A 13,924-nucleotide genomic window follows, 5' to 3' on the forward strand; every position below is an offset into this window, starting at 1 on the left:
CAAATGAAGTCCTGTGTGATGCAGATTTCCCTCAACACATCTTTCGGCCAAAGTCTAGCTTTGGTTCACCACTGTTAAAGTGCCAGGAGTTCAGGAGAGCTGCTCTGGACGTCTGGTGGCATGATCAGGGTCAGAGCCTGGTGCCTGCTACATGCAGAGGGACTTTCTGAAACCAGCCAGAAAGATCTGCCCGAAAGATGCTCCACCAACTTTCGCTTTTGGGGCTGATGCAGATGATTTAATTGCTACAGTTTCTGGAATAACGCTGAATTTACTGATGGCTTTTAATAGAATGCTCAAAAAGGATTTCAGACGTGTCCTTCACAAGAGGCCATGAAGGAAACTCAGTAATAGTACGATAATTGCATTAGCATCTCCAGTGAGCCCAGGGCCGTGCGTTGGTGCATGCCTTACAAGGCACGCAGAGAGGCCTTGCCCTACATACACAAGGATGGCAAAGAGGGAAAGAGAGGACACGGATCTGTGTCTCACTGGCCTACATTAAACTGCCCATTATAAACTTGCACCAGCAGCACAGGTGCATCAGCAGGTGCTCTATGCTGGTCGGGTCAAATGTAGTTTATCCAGCTCACAAAACCTGCCCAGCCCTCCGTGGGTCCTTTGTAACTGAGCCTGGGAACTGGTAAGCCCCTGAACAACACAGAAGCATGGAGAGCGTCCTGTCTGACCTTCTTAGGAACCCTAGTCAGACCCCAAATGACAGGTTCCACTAGGAACCCAGATGTCAGGCTCCTGACTTGCAGAGGCACTTTTTCTTTGATGCTCACACTGAAACATTTGCATTGCAAGCTTGCTGTAAGCCTCCTTCCCCTGCAAACCCCCCTGCCCAGCAAGGGACACCACACCCGGATGCTGCACTGCAACAGGTGCTGCTGGACTTGCCTCCCTTGTGAGCAGGAAGTTAAATGGCCATTTAGCACGCCCAAATCTAGCAGAAGCACACTGGTGACTATAACACGGGTGTATCACTAATGTGTGGCTGTCCTGAACCAATACATATGCCAAAGGTACCAAGACGTGTGTACAGGGGCACATACACACCTGTCTTATGCCCAGATACACTGTCTCCATCAGCTGTGAACAGCATCACCCTCCCCTGCGCCGCCAGAAGGGGATGCAGGGGATCCCCGAGACGGCCGCTGCGACCGGACACCTCACCTCACCTCACCCCACCGCACCGCACCGCACCGCACCGCACCGCACCCCGAGGCTGCCCCCGAGCCCCCTCCCAGCACTCGCCCCCGGCAGGAGAAGGGCGGGGGCCGGGGGTCCGGCTGCGGACGGCTCCGCTCCACCCAGCCCAGCCCCGCTCCCATCCCCGCTGCGGCAGCGGGACCTCCGCGCCGCTCCGCGCCGCTGCGCGCCTGGCTCAGCCCCGCGCTCCGCAGGGGCCGGGCTGCGCGGGGGGCGGAGGCGTGGGCGGAGGGACGGAGGAGCAGCAGGAGGAGGAGGGAAGGGAAAAAGGAGGGAGAGAGGGAGGGGGATTTACCCCATTGTCCTCGGCGGGAGCTGGGCAGAGCCGCCGCCGCCGCTGTGCGCAGGCTCGGTCGGCCCCTCGCCCGGCGCGGAGGAGCAGCTGCCGGCGGTAAGGGGAGGCTCCGCTGCGCTCCGCGCCCCCTATCCCCCCCAGCGCATCCCCGATGCCCCCGGGGCGGCGGCGGCGGCGGGCGCGGAGCTAGCGCGGGCGCGGGAGCCGCATGGCCCGCGGGGAGCGCGGCGGCAGCGCCCCGCCTCGCCGGGGCGGCCGGGGCGGCGGCGGCGGCAGCGCGGCGGCGGCTGCGGGCATGGGGGCGCCGGGCGGCGCGGCCCTCGGCCCCGGCGCGCTGCCGCGGCGCTGAGCCCCCGGCCCTAAGCCCCCGGCCCTGCCCGCGCGGAGGAGGAGGAGTGGAGGAGGAGGAGGAAGGACCCGATGGCGAACAGCAGCGAGCTGGGGAGCAGCAGCAGCCCGCACCTGCCCAGCGCCGGCGGCCTGCTGAGCGCCTCCGGGCTGAAGCTCGCCACGCTGGGGCTGATCCTCTGCGTCAGCCTGGCCGGCAACGTGCTCTTCGCCTGGCTCATCCTCAAGGACCGGCACCTGCACCGCGCGCCCTACTACCTGCTGCTGGACCTCTGCCTGGCCGACGGGCTCCGCTCGCTCGCCTGCTTCCCCTTCGTCATGCTGTCGGTGCGCAGCGGGGCCGCCTGGCCCCACGGGCCCCTCAGTTGCAAGGTGCTGGCCTTCCTGGCCGTGCTCTTCTGCTTCCACGCCGCCTTCCTGCTCTTCTGCGTGGGGGTCACACGCTACATGGCCATCGCCCACCACCGCTTCTACGCCAAGCGCATGACAGGCTGGACCTGCCTGGCTGTGGTGTGCATGGTGTGGACCCTCTCCATGGCCATGGCCTTTCCCCCCGTCTTTGACGTGGGCACCTACAAATTCATCCGGGAGGAGGAACAGTGCATCTTTGAGCACCGCTACGTCAAGGCCAATGACACGCTGGGCTTCATGCTCATGCTGGCGGCAGTCATTGCCGCCACCCACCTGGTCTACATCAAGCTGCTCTTCTTCATCCATGGCCACCGCAAGATGAAGCCGGCCCAGCTGGTACCGGCCATCAGCCAGAACTGGACCTTCCACGGGCCGGGAGCCACCGGCCAAGCGGCTGCGAACTGGACGGCTGGCTTTGGCAGGGGGCCCACGCCGCCCACCCTTGTGGGCATAAGGCAGGCTACCCACAGCCAGATCAAGAGGCTGCTGGTGCTGGAGGAGTTTAAGATGGAGAAAAGGCTCTGCAAGATGTTCTACATGATCACCTTGCTCTTCCTGCTGCTCTGGTCCCCCTACATTGTGGCCTGCTACCTGCGGGTCTTCATTAAGGCCAGCTCCATCCCCCAGGTGTACCTGACCACCTCCGTCTGGATGACGTTTGCTCAGGCAGGGGTCAACCCGATCCTCTGCTTCATCTTCAACAAGGAGCTCAGGGTCTGTCTCCGAGCCCACTTCCCATGCTGCCAAAGCATCCAGAGCACCCAGGGCACCATCCTTTGCGATCTCAAGAGCTTTGGGATGTAGGGGGGCTTTTCTCTTTCTAAAAAAAGAAAGATGGATATAAATTTCCATGTTTCTGCATATGAGCTCAAGAGAGTGTGACCTGTGGGGGACATACTAAACCACCACCCAGCACCCAAACCTTAGGCTGTAAGAAGCTATTTTATTTATTTTTCTATATTTTGCGTATGCTCTCTTCAGAACATAACAGATTGCTGTCTATGGGAACAGGTACTTGAGCAGAACACCCCCAAACCTTAGGCAGTAAGAAGCTGTTTTTTTCTTTGTGATTGTGTGGTTTTTAAAAACAAAACAGGGCTCCGAGTTTCTGGTCTTGCTTCTAACGTTTCTAAACATGATTCCAACAGATACGGATTAAGGCCATGACATTTTTTTTGTTTCCCTATTCCTGTCTGTTTTGATAAAGGCTTAACAATTTTACTCATGTAATATTTGATAAGGGCCAAGACAATTTTATACTAAAGTTATTTTTGATGACCTCAAGAGGTGTTGTTTTATTATAATTTGATTTTAAGTAGGTGAAGAACATGAAGAGGATGTTCCTAATGTGGTCAGAAGTCAGTTTTGGTGGGAGCTGTTGGGTTCATTCATTCTCAAATGGTTTGAGTATTTGAAGCAGTTAGTTATAACTTTTGCTTGACATACAAACAGTGTAGAACTAATTTCAATTTTTCTTGTTGCACTATTCATTTGGTAATATTTCAGAACTATTTGTGAAATGTGATTTTAAAATACCAACTTTAAAAATAAGCAACTATAGCAGTTTTTAAAACCTAGATTGAAATTCATATTTTACTGCCTTTATAGGAAGTTATCTACAAACCTGGGTAATACTTGTACATTTTGACTGTTTTCTTTAATAAAATATTGAAAACCTTTACTGTATGTAATTGTTTCAGAATGGCAGCATTCTGCTTTGCTGACAAATAACTTGTGTATGTGGAAGGTTGTATGTCTTGTGTCTGAGTAGATTTCACAGCTAAGGTTATTATGGACAAGCACAATCCTTATTTGCTGTTAGATCTCAATTTAGGTGTTTATACCAATAAAAGTGACTAAAGCTATTTTTAAGAAGACTTAAATTCATGATGGGCAACAGGTTTAAAGAGCACAATTCTTTGTGTCTGCTGAAACCAAATTTCTGTTGTAGCTAATTGCTCTTCTGTTAATGATAGGAAAGAGTGTGTAATTGTGGATCGCTAATTTTAGTTGGCAAAGCAGTTTTTTAACACTGTGGCTTGGTCAATACCATACTCATTTATAAACTATATTCTTAGTGGGAAGCTTACATTTATTAAGCATGGCATTTTAACCTGCTCTGTTGTTCTACAAAAACTTCTCTGCAAGTATTTTAACCAGTAACCTGATGGCAGGATCCTGGCACAACTTCTTAGCTGTCTCAGAGGAAGCTATCCCTGAGGTGCTTCCCTTTCTGATGGATCATGTAACATTTAACAAACATGTGCTGGAGCAAGTCTCACGCAAAATGGCAGGGATATAGCCTCAGTTTACATGAAGAAATCTACATCTGCCAAGTATTTCGGTAGAGAGTAGTCTAAAATTGGTAGACATCATCTGAGAAATAGTTGTCCTGTGACTATGAAGGGAGCACAAAAGAGACATGGCAGATCAGAAGAGGACAAAGGTGGCAGCTTCAGACTGAGACAGGGAACGAAATGTGGGGTTCCTGGTTTGGTTTAACTCTTGTTTTCCATGCTCAACTCGGATTTGGATACCAGAGAGGCAGCATTTCCTGCAGGGCATAAGGAGAAGGTTGCAATTTGAGTTTTTTGGTACAGTTGCAGTACCAATGCTGCCAGAACTGGGCTAAGAAATAGGACCATGGATGGGGTATCTTTAAAACAAAGAGAGACATAAAGATCATTTCTAAAGCATTTTGAAAATGCACCTGTGTACAGAAGGAAAGCTGTCACATACTTCAGATCACAGCAGCAGCTGGTTATCAGTGCTAATTACATTTTCAAGCTGCAATATCAGATGATAGCTTAGTGAGTCTTGGAGAGTAATGGGGTAGGGCTGTGTTACAAAGACTATGTGGCAAGGCATGGATGCTATTGCTGGGAATTGTGTTCCAAGTATGCTTTACACCCCTGATTTACTTTTAGGTCTTTTCTGCAGGGTTCCAACTTTTGAAACTTTTCTCATATCTCATATTTCCCTCAGAAACTGCCTACGTAGTAAGGGCCTAGAACTGTGATCTGTAGCTCAGATCTTTTGCCATCTTTTTCCTAATCCTGCTGGTAACCAAGCCAATATTTTCTTTCTCTTTACTCTATTAAAAATGTCTGATATTTTGGCATCCTCTCTCTCTTCCAGGCTATAAGTAGTATGGTTATGATTCTATTTAAACCACAGAGATGGGAAAATAGTTATTTTAAAACCTCCTTAAAAGCTGCAAGAACCAGATTTTTCACTTCTAGAAAAATTGAGCACAAGTTGTAGAGTCAGTCGTATATGCGGGGGATGAAAACTCACCTTTGGGTGACTTGATGGTTTTATTTAGACTTGGCTTATCAAGCAGTGCTTCTGTATTGAGTATCATCCTCTGTGCAGAGGCATCCCCCAGCTCAGTGGTGGCCTCACGAGATGGGTGACTTGGTTCTTACCTGGTGAAGATAACTGGTGCTTTGCTATCACCCATCAGTGGCAGCCAGACCCAGCCTTGCTACAGCACAAGCATACAAAAAAAAAATTATCTGTATACCACGCCTTTTGCTTGCACACAGCTTCCAGGGCTGTCTCGGGACTTTTGATATACTCTGAGGGCAAAATGAGTGCTGTTTGAAGTTAATGTTTGAAGTTAATTTTATACTTTAGGTATTTGTAATGTCAGTCAGATTATGGTCCTGGCTGTGGTAGTACAAAAGAGAAGGAACTCCAGTAGCTTTAATTCGGGGTTTAGATGGGTGTTGTACAATAGGGCTTAATTCCAAAAGATGTGAAACCAAGTATCAAGGACATGGTAGAAAATTAAAGAGTACTTGGTGCCAGCACACCAACAAACACCACTTTGCTGGCTGAGAGTGCACCAAGAAAGTAGGGAAAACTAGAAAGGGCTGGAGAAGCACCAGGGGATAAATATTTCTTCTGAAATCTGAGAAAATATAAGAAAATGGGGGGGGGGGGGGGGAAGGAAAAAAAAAAAGCACTTCCAAATCACAGCATTAATGTTCTCATAGCAGCCTTTACTCTGCATATGGGGAAAGTGGGTCACAGAGATTAAATGCTTTGACCAAGATCAGAGAAGGGGTGTCGGGGAGGATGAAAACCTGCTCCGGATTAAAAAAACAAAAAGAGAGAAATAACGTTGGGGGGAATGGAATGAGCACAGGGAGACATGGTTGCTGCTGTTGGGACTGTGAGGTGTGGCTGTAAATCCTCCATCCCGCAAAAACCAATGTGCTTTCGGTCTCAGAAGGGCCAGTGACTGAGACTCAGTGAGAGCTGGGCGTTAATTATTACCCCACATCAGAAGCTATTGCTGCTTGTACAAGTCCTGGGCTCATTTGCAAAAACTCCGATGGTTTGAACCCCCGTCCCCATCCCCACTGACCAAAACACAGCGTACTTGGAAGGTTTGGTGGGCTGCACAGCAGCGGGGCTCTCCCAGCTCTTCCATCAACCTGTGCTTGACCAGAGTGTACATTCAGTCTTCTCTCTACCTCTCCAGGCAGCTGCATGATAGTTTCCCATATTCTGGGCACCGCAAGTGCTGAGTACTACAGGAAATACCAATATCATCTCCCCCAGAGATTCTTCACAGTCTGGCTCAGAGGTCACAGCATGCTGCTTCTGCATTTCTGTGGTGAGGGATTGCAGTTGTGCTGAGAGCTGCTCTGGAAAAATCTTGATTGCTGCTGGCATCTTCACTCACTCACCAGGTATTTAACACATTCCTTACAAGTGTTACCAGTCAAAATCTTGAAGTCACGGGAGGTTTTTAATACAGACTTAAATGTCAGGCCAGCTTGAAAAATGACACTGGTCTGAAATCCCAGTTAGCAGCTAAGATGATCTCTGATTTACAGCACTCAGTGCCTGCAGTACTCTGGGGTGCTTGTAGCTCTGCTGTTAGATTTTGAAAGAGTTTGCTAGGAAAGGAGCTGAAATATTTGGCTTCAGCCAAATTATGTTGTTGGGTAAAGGTCTCATTCAGAGACCTAGAGGTGGAGGATGAGCAGGGGATGTGTAGCCTACATGCTGTCACATTTGCTTTTCCAATACCAGTCTGCAGAGAGGATGCAAAGCTGCCTCCCAAAATGGTGCAAAGCCAGTAGCCTCGAGGAAAAGGGCAGGAATTTGGCTTAGTCTGATAGCAACAGTTTTTTCCTGAGACTCTTACCTGGATGTGGTACAGCTACATCTTCAGAAGGCTGCTCTGCCATATGCTGTGGGATTGCCCTGGGACACATTGTGCAGAGCTCAAAGGAGAGCAAAGCTGGCATTTGCCCTCTCTTCCCAGAAGAGGATGCATGGAGTTTGGCTGGACCTCTGCCACTCACCCCATGTGATTAAGCACAGTCACCTTGCTCTTTAGAGGCACCTGCACTTGCTCAGAACTGCCAACAAACCACCCTGAGGGACGTGGCTCCAGAGTAACTATCACATATTGGCAGAATGCAATGCTAAGTATCACTTCATTAGCTCAGGCTGCAGATTGGATCATTCCACACAGTATCAGAATACCCCAGAAACCTTATTAGATAGTTATGCTGCAAATCAAAAAATTATTAGAAACATGGCAGGGGGGCTGTTTTCTAATAGAGGTTTCCTAAAGTCATCATTTTTAGCACAGCTTCCTTTGTAGTTGCTCAAAACACTGCACAGGCTATAATTAACTCTATTGTGATAGGAACCAGGAAGCATTTTGCATGCTATGATGTTCTTATGCTTCAGAATATTAAAAAATATGTGACGTGTTGAAGAAATGTAGCCATCTGAGAAAGACCATCAGTGAAGATAGTCTCCTAAAAGCTGGTGCCAAGTCATGCTGGGTTGGGGCTGTGCCTATGGACATCTTACCCCAAACCTCCTTTTACGCTGGTGACCTCTGATGCCATGTCATTCCTGAAGGACCTTGTGTGGGCTAAATCCTTACTCATCCATTGGTGATCAGGAGCTGATTTTCCAGCTTGACATCTGTGGCACTCTGACTTTCCCTAAAGCTGCTGATGCTGAACATCTCTGAGCCTGTTTTCACTTGGTACAAGTCATTAACTGCCCCACACCTCAATGCTTTATCCCAAGAATGATTAGTTATTCTTATTCACCTGTGTAACACACAGAACCACTGATGGCAAGAGCATTATCACGGGTGAACAATCGCTAACTACGTGAGTTTTCATCACTTAACTTTAAAGTCAAGCTCAGCCTTTCACGCAAGCTGTTGCATTTCTGTATTTCTATTCATGTTTAATGACCTCAGTACTTGCACTCTGTCTTTGATCCGAGTCATGCATGGCTGTGCTGTGGATGTATTTATTGGAAGGCCACTGTCTTCAGTGCCACATTTTTCACGTCTGCCGTGACCAGGTTGATAGCACAAAGCACTTTGTGTAGGAGGCTTTCAAGTTCAAAGCTAGTCTTGCAAGGGCACAGGGAAGCTGTGAAGTCACAGCTAATTTTAGGCAGTCATCATGGAGTAGGCAGAAATCAAGAGATTGCCCAGTGGAGAGAAAGCCCATCCTAATGTTTCTGAATGTTATTTACTGGTATGTCATTAAAGAAATAATTCTGTGTTTGTGTGAGGATGATTAACCATTGGAACAAATCATCCAGAGAATAAATGGATCCTCCATCTGTGAGACGTGCAGTGTGAGCCTGCGCGCCTGCCCACGGCACACCTGCCCGGAGCCTGCTGCCTGCCCAGCCAGGGTCCCTCTGCTGGGGTCTGGGGCTCAGCCTCAGCACACAGGCAAGAAAAAGAAATCAGGGCACCAGAACCCTCTCTGTCTCAGGGTGATTCACTCCTTCCTTTTGCTCACTGTTTTACAACACCCATTTTATCATAGCATATAAACAGCAGTGCTTGCTTCTCTCAGAAATTTTAGCAGAGGTAGAGCTAAAATGGCTTTGTCATTAAAGAGGGAAACACAGGAAGATTCAGAGGAAGGGCTGAAGTCTGGGTGCTTTCTGACAGTGAGAGAAAGAGGAATGATTTAGTGGAATATTACCTCACTGCAGCGAACCACTCAATCTGTCCCCATCTGTCACTGAGCACTTGCAGGAGGGTGATGGAAAGGAAACCATTGAGTAGCTTGATAGTCAAGTAAATCAACTGGGCTTTTTCCTTTTCTTTTCCTTTCCTTCCCTCATTAGGCCATGCACACTCCCACTGCACAGCAGGTCCCTCAGTATGCTGTGCCAAGGGCGAGGGGACAGTCCCCTGGGTGCCACAGGGCTGCAGTGGCCCTGGGGCAGAGAGACCAGCTCTGGGTGCCCACAGGGCTGAGCTGCCCCTGGGAGCCTGTTCCAGCAGGGCCCCAGGAGACATCTGGGTGTGGAGGAAGGCAGATGAAGAGGCAATATGTTCAGCCAAGCTGCAGTGACTACAGGGGGAGAACATGGGCACCCGAGCCAAGGAACCAGCGGCATCACAGGCAGAGGTAAAGTAGAGCCATGGTGTGAAAGGAGGGACATGTTTGGGCTGAGCATCACCAAAGTATTTCCTGGAAGGGCAATGAGGGAGCCTGCAGAAACAGGGCTCTGTAGGACCTGCCACAGACCTGCCAGTGGGAACAGAGGGGTCAGTGATGATTTTCCTCCCCAATAGATCTAAACTCTCAGCAAGACAGACTCTTTCTTACTGTTTGTGCAATATCTGTCTGAGCCTAAGTGCTGATGTAAACCCAATCCAAGTAGTTGAAGGCTCTGTTGCATTGTGTGAATGGTTTGTTAGCAACTTTGGGGAGTTTAATAAAAGGGTGAGGAGGGAGCTGAAATTATGATGCCACCACCGTCAGGAAGTTTTGCTGTTGGATTTGAAGGGATGGGGAACCTTTCTGTCACGGTTTCATCCATGTGAGAAAAGAAATTGGAGAGGAAAAAATTAAAAGACTACTAATTTGACAGGATGCAGTGAAATTTTTGGAAAGAGTGTTGGCAGCTGCCTCAGTGCCTTTCCCTGAGCTGGCCCTTCTGGCAGGTCCCATGGAAGAGGTTAGAGGTGTGCTCTGCTGCCTGGGCTCCCATGTAACCTGGAGGAGTGAATCCTGCAACCCCTGGAATTAATATCAGCTTTGCTGGTTTGCAAACTCCTTGCAGCAAGAGCCACATCTGCCCATTCGCAGTGATAGAGCCACAAATCTCTGTGTGAAATGACATGGGGGCACTCACATGGGCAAGAGAAAAAGTAAATAAAGAGGACCCAGCCCTGCTTGCTGGGCTGGAACCAGGCCATATTTTCAGTCTGCTTCTGCACTGCATTACAGCCTTGGGATTTACAAAGCCACATTACACTTAAGAGCAGATTGAATCCTTTCCATGTGTTACAATGCTGTGGCGAAGGCACGACACCAGAGTTTGGGAGACCTGGTGGAATTCCCAGCCCAGGAGGAGATACACTGCCCAAGCAGAGCAGTGCAGAGCTCCAAAGCTCATCCTTCCTGTACCGTGTGCTGGGATGCAGTGCAAGGACAGCATTGCATCCCAGGCTAGCTCAGGCTGCAGCGATGCAGGTGCTCGCTGAGTACAGCACAGACACTTGCTTTATATGGTCTGTGAGATTTGTAAACTTCTGGGGACAGGGACATGCCTGTAACACGCTGATATCTGGTGCCACGGTACAGTGGAGTGTCAGTCTGGAATGCTCTGGGCACTCCTGGCACACAATTAGCATGCACAGAACTTGCCAGGTAAATTGGGTTTTGCACAGGAGACTTTCTGTCCTTTTGACACTGTGCATGCCTTCATTTTCCACCCCACTAAGCTGCTCACACTCAGCGTTTTGGGAAACCCCTGCTGCAGGGGTGTTTACAGGTGTGCCCTATGGTTATATTGCTCTTTCCTCCTGTCCTGCACTTTGCTGTCAGCCTGCATTGTACTCCTTGTCACAAAACAAGCTGCCATCCATCCTCCTCCCTCCAGTGCACCAGCATTACTCAGCTTCAGCCCTTCACATCCAGCCTTTCCCAGCCCCGATGACCAGGCAGAGTGACCCAAAGGCTGCCACCATCTTCCAAGGCAGACGTGTCATATGGGGGCACTTGCCCTGCCGAATCATTGGAATGTGTCCTTCTGCACTGGGCTGGGTCTGCCTGCACTCAAGACTCTCCTTGAGAAGCCATAGGTGATTTGCTGATGTGCATTAAACTCATCTCCATTCCTGTGCTCAGAATTATTGATTAGTCTAATGACTGTACCCCTGCTGGTTTGCCATTTCATATCTTTCTAACAGAGAAACACACATTGATTTTGCTGTTATCAAAATCCTCTTGCATTTGCAGTCTATTCTCTTCCTGCAATTTTCTAATTCCTTCTGGAAAACACGTTACACATTGTCAAGATCAAATTCCTGAGACATCTTGTTTAAATCAAGGGATTCTTAGCACCTTCTGTTTCTTTTGAATATCCATCTGTGCAGAAACAACAAATCCCAGAGCTACTGGGGCACGGGGGGGGCACTGGCAAGGACCTCAGTCTGGGGTCACACTTGCTGGTATCATCCTTTGGTTTGGTGGGTTGTGCTGATGAGGAAAATTAGCAGGTACCTCTCGATGAGGAATGTTACATGATCATCAAACACATTAGAGTTTTGGGGTCACACATTTCCCACACCATTACAAACTAACAATAAAAAGAATAATCACGTCTCTTACCTTAAAACGTTCTCCATAGAGGTATACATTATTCCCTTTTAACATCTCAAACACCATGGTAACCTTCACCCAACTAATCTCCTTTCAATTACTGGTTCTGTAAAACCAGGATTTGGTTAGGGTGACCTGTCTTTCTGTAGAGACCCATCCAGATTTGAGTTCCCCCCCCGCCACACAACCAGAATAATTTACTTTTGTGTCCCCTCCTCCTCAAAGACTCGTAACGTTGTTTTTTTTAAAGTGGCAGAATTGCCCAGGGGTGAACTGTGGGCGGGAAGATGCAGATGAAGCAGAGTTTCAGCTGGGCTTTCTGGTGCTCAGCAGCAGAGCCTTCCCTGAAGTCCCCCAGGCTCACAAGTGTGTGCTGGCTCAGCCAGCTGTGCACCCTCAAACCCCAAACACCTTGCTTCCCCTTTCCTAATAAGTATGTAATCAAATTAAGGCAGCAACTCACTATATGTGGTGGTGCTCTTTCCTGCAAGGGCTCTCTGCTAACCCAAAATCTGGCAATAAACATGGAAACTTCTCCAGTGTGGTGGGGTATCAACACTATTTTATAGCATGTCTATAATATCAATATTCATATAATATTAAAAATTAATGCACATATTTCTATTAATCATTAATGAAATTACTGCAATATTAATAAAGTTAAAACACATGTTGGCACAGATCTCCTAAGTGGAGCGAATAAAGGGAAGTGTTTAAACCAGTCTCTCTCTTCACAAGCAGTATTTACTGGGGAATGAGGCTTCTTCTGTGCACCTGGGAGGTTCCAGGGCTGCACAAGTTCTGTTCTGTTTTCTCATCTGATTTCTCCTGCAAGGGCCTGTCCCCTTCCCTTGCTCCAAGGCGGGTGAGGAAACTGTCCCTGGCCTGAGATAATTTCCAGGATGATTCTGGCGCAAACTGGGCAGCACAAGGGGCTGCAGGAAACTTTTTGTGGCAGGGCTGGCTTGAGGCTGGCCACCTTTTCCATGGGTCATCTTGAGTCATTTGCTGTGCTCCTCAAGACAAAAGCTGGCTGCAGGGAAAAGCAGGGGGGAATGCATGGCCATTCACATTTGGAAATACTCGTGGTCACTGATTTGCCTATTATCAGTGTAAAGCAAAAGTAGAGGGTGCCCTCTCAGCCCCTTCCACTGCAGAAAGAAATTAAAGGGACTTTGCACATGTGCTTGGATGAGGAAATCTCCCCTAGGATGGGAGAAAAGATAATTGATTAGGGCAGAGTTTAGGAAATAACAGGGATGCAAAAAGCTTAATCTTCCTTCCAGAATGATTCTCTCAAATCAACTAACCTCCATTGTGAGTGTCAATTAATGGAAATTAAATTACTAAAAGGGGAGTCGTAATAATTGTTGCCAAGTGAATATAATGGGGATGTAGGACAGTGAGGTTTTGCCTTTATCTCCCCTACATCATTAGGGAAGGTGTGGAGAAGCCCCCCAAGGACAACTATGGGATAATGCTTCTCTCAAAGCTGCACCATCCAAATACCCTGTCCAGGAGTGTCTGCAGGACATGAGAACTTCCACTTGCTATAGATGGTGTGAACTTTGAACTCACTTAATTGGGGCTGTTCTCATTACCCAGATAAATGCTTAATCCCACAAGTTAATTGGCACAAATTACAACTACAAAGTTGCTCTGCTCTTGTCTGATAAACTCTCCTAGGATTTCAGTTTGGCAGTTCTGAGGCAGTCCTTAGATATAATTGTCCACTCATTGACAATGATATAAACCAGGATTACTGCCTTCAGTGGAGTCACTGGTGAATTATGCCATCAGGAGATGAGGAGCAGGGCTACTGTTTCCTGCTATGGTTCATTTTTTGTGCTCTGATTAAAAAAAATGGAGCAGGAGATGGGACACATGCACGTTTGGACTGCTCCTATTTTTCTTCTTGATTTTGTGTAAAGTGAAGTCCATGATTTTGAGCTTATTTTATAGGGGCAGATATGGACAGAAAAGTAACCCCCAGACTCCCATTGTGTTCCCCCTCTGCAAGCCCAGA

The 13,924-nt window shown here is 48.4% G+C and overlaps 1 protein-coding gene and 1 long non-coding RNA gene across 2 annotated transcripts; one reads left to right on the forward strand and one right to left on the reverse strand.

The window, feature by feature from the left end:
• The first annotated feature begins 1,930 nt into the window (after window positions 1–1,930).
• On the forward strand, window positions 1,931–3,950 carry GPR27 (G protein-coupled receptor 27). Its single transcript, XM_069027802.1, has one exon. The coding sequence runs from the start codon at window positions 1,931–1,933 to the stop codon at window positions 3,071–3,073; it is 1,143 nt and encodes a 380-aa protein (XP_068883903.1). The 3' UTR covers window positions 3,074–3,950.
• Window positions 3,951–4,636: 686 nt separating this feature from the next.
• LOC138117466 (uncharacterized) lies at window positions 4,637–12,185 on the reverse strand. The gene is made up of 3 exons (XR_011154652.1): window positions 12,100–12,185; window positions 11,908–12,004; window positions 4,637–4,823 (listed from the first exon to the last, which is right to left on the reverse strand). It is a non-coding gene; the product is annotated as an uncharacterized lncRNA (long non-coding RNA).
• Between the last annotated feature and the right edge of the window lie 1,739 nt (window positions 12,186–13,924).

This window comes from Aphelocoma coerulescens, chromosome 12 (assembly GCF_041296385.1).
Source record: "Aphelocoma coerulescens isolate FSJ_1873_10779 chromosome 12, UR_Acoe_1.0, whole genome shotgun sequence".
NCBI lineage: Eukaryota > Metazoa > Chordata > Aves > Passeriformes > Corvidae > Aphelocoma > Aphelocoma coerulescens.

What these genes read in the sequence shown, in the direction of transcription:
- GPR27 (XM_069027802.1), top strand. Translation starts at nt 1,931, where the DNA reads ATGGCGAACAGCAGCGAGCTGGGGAGCAGCAGCAGCCCGCACCTGCCC.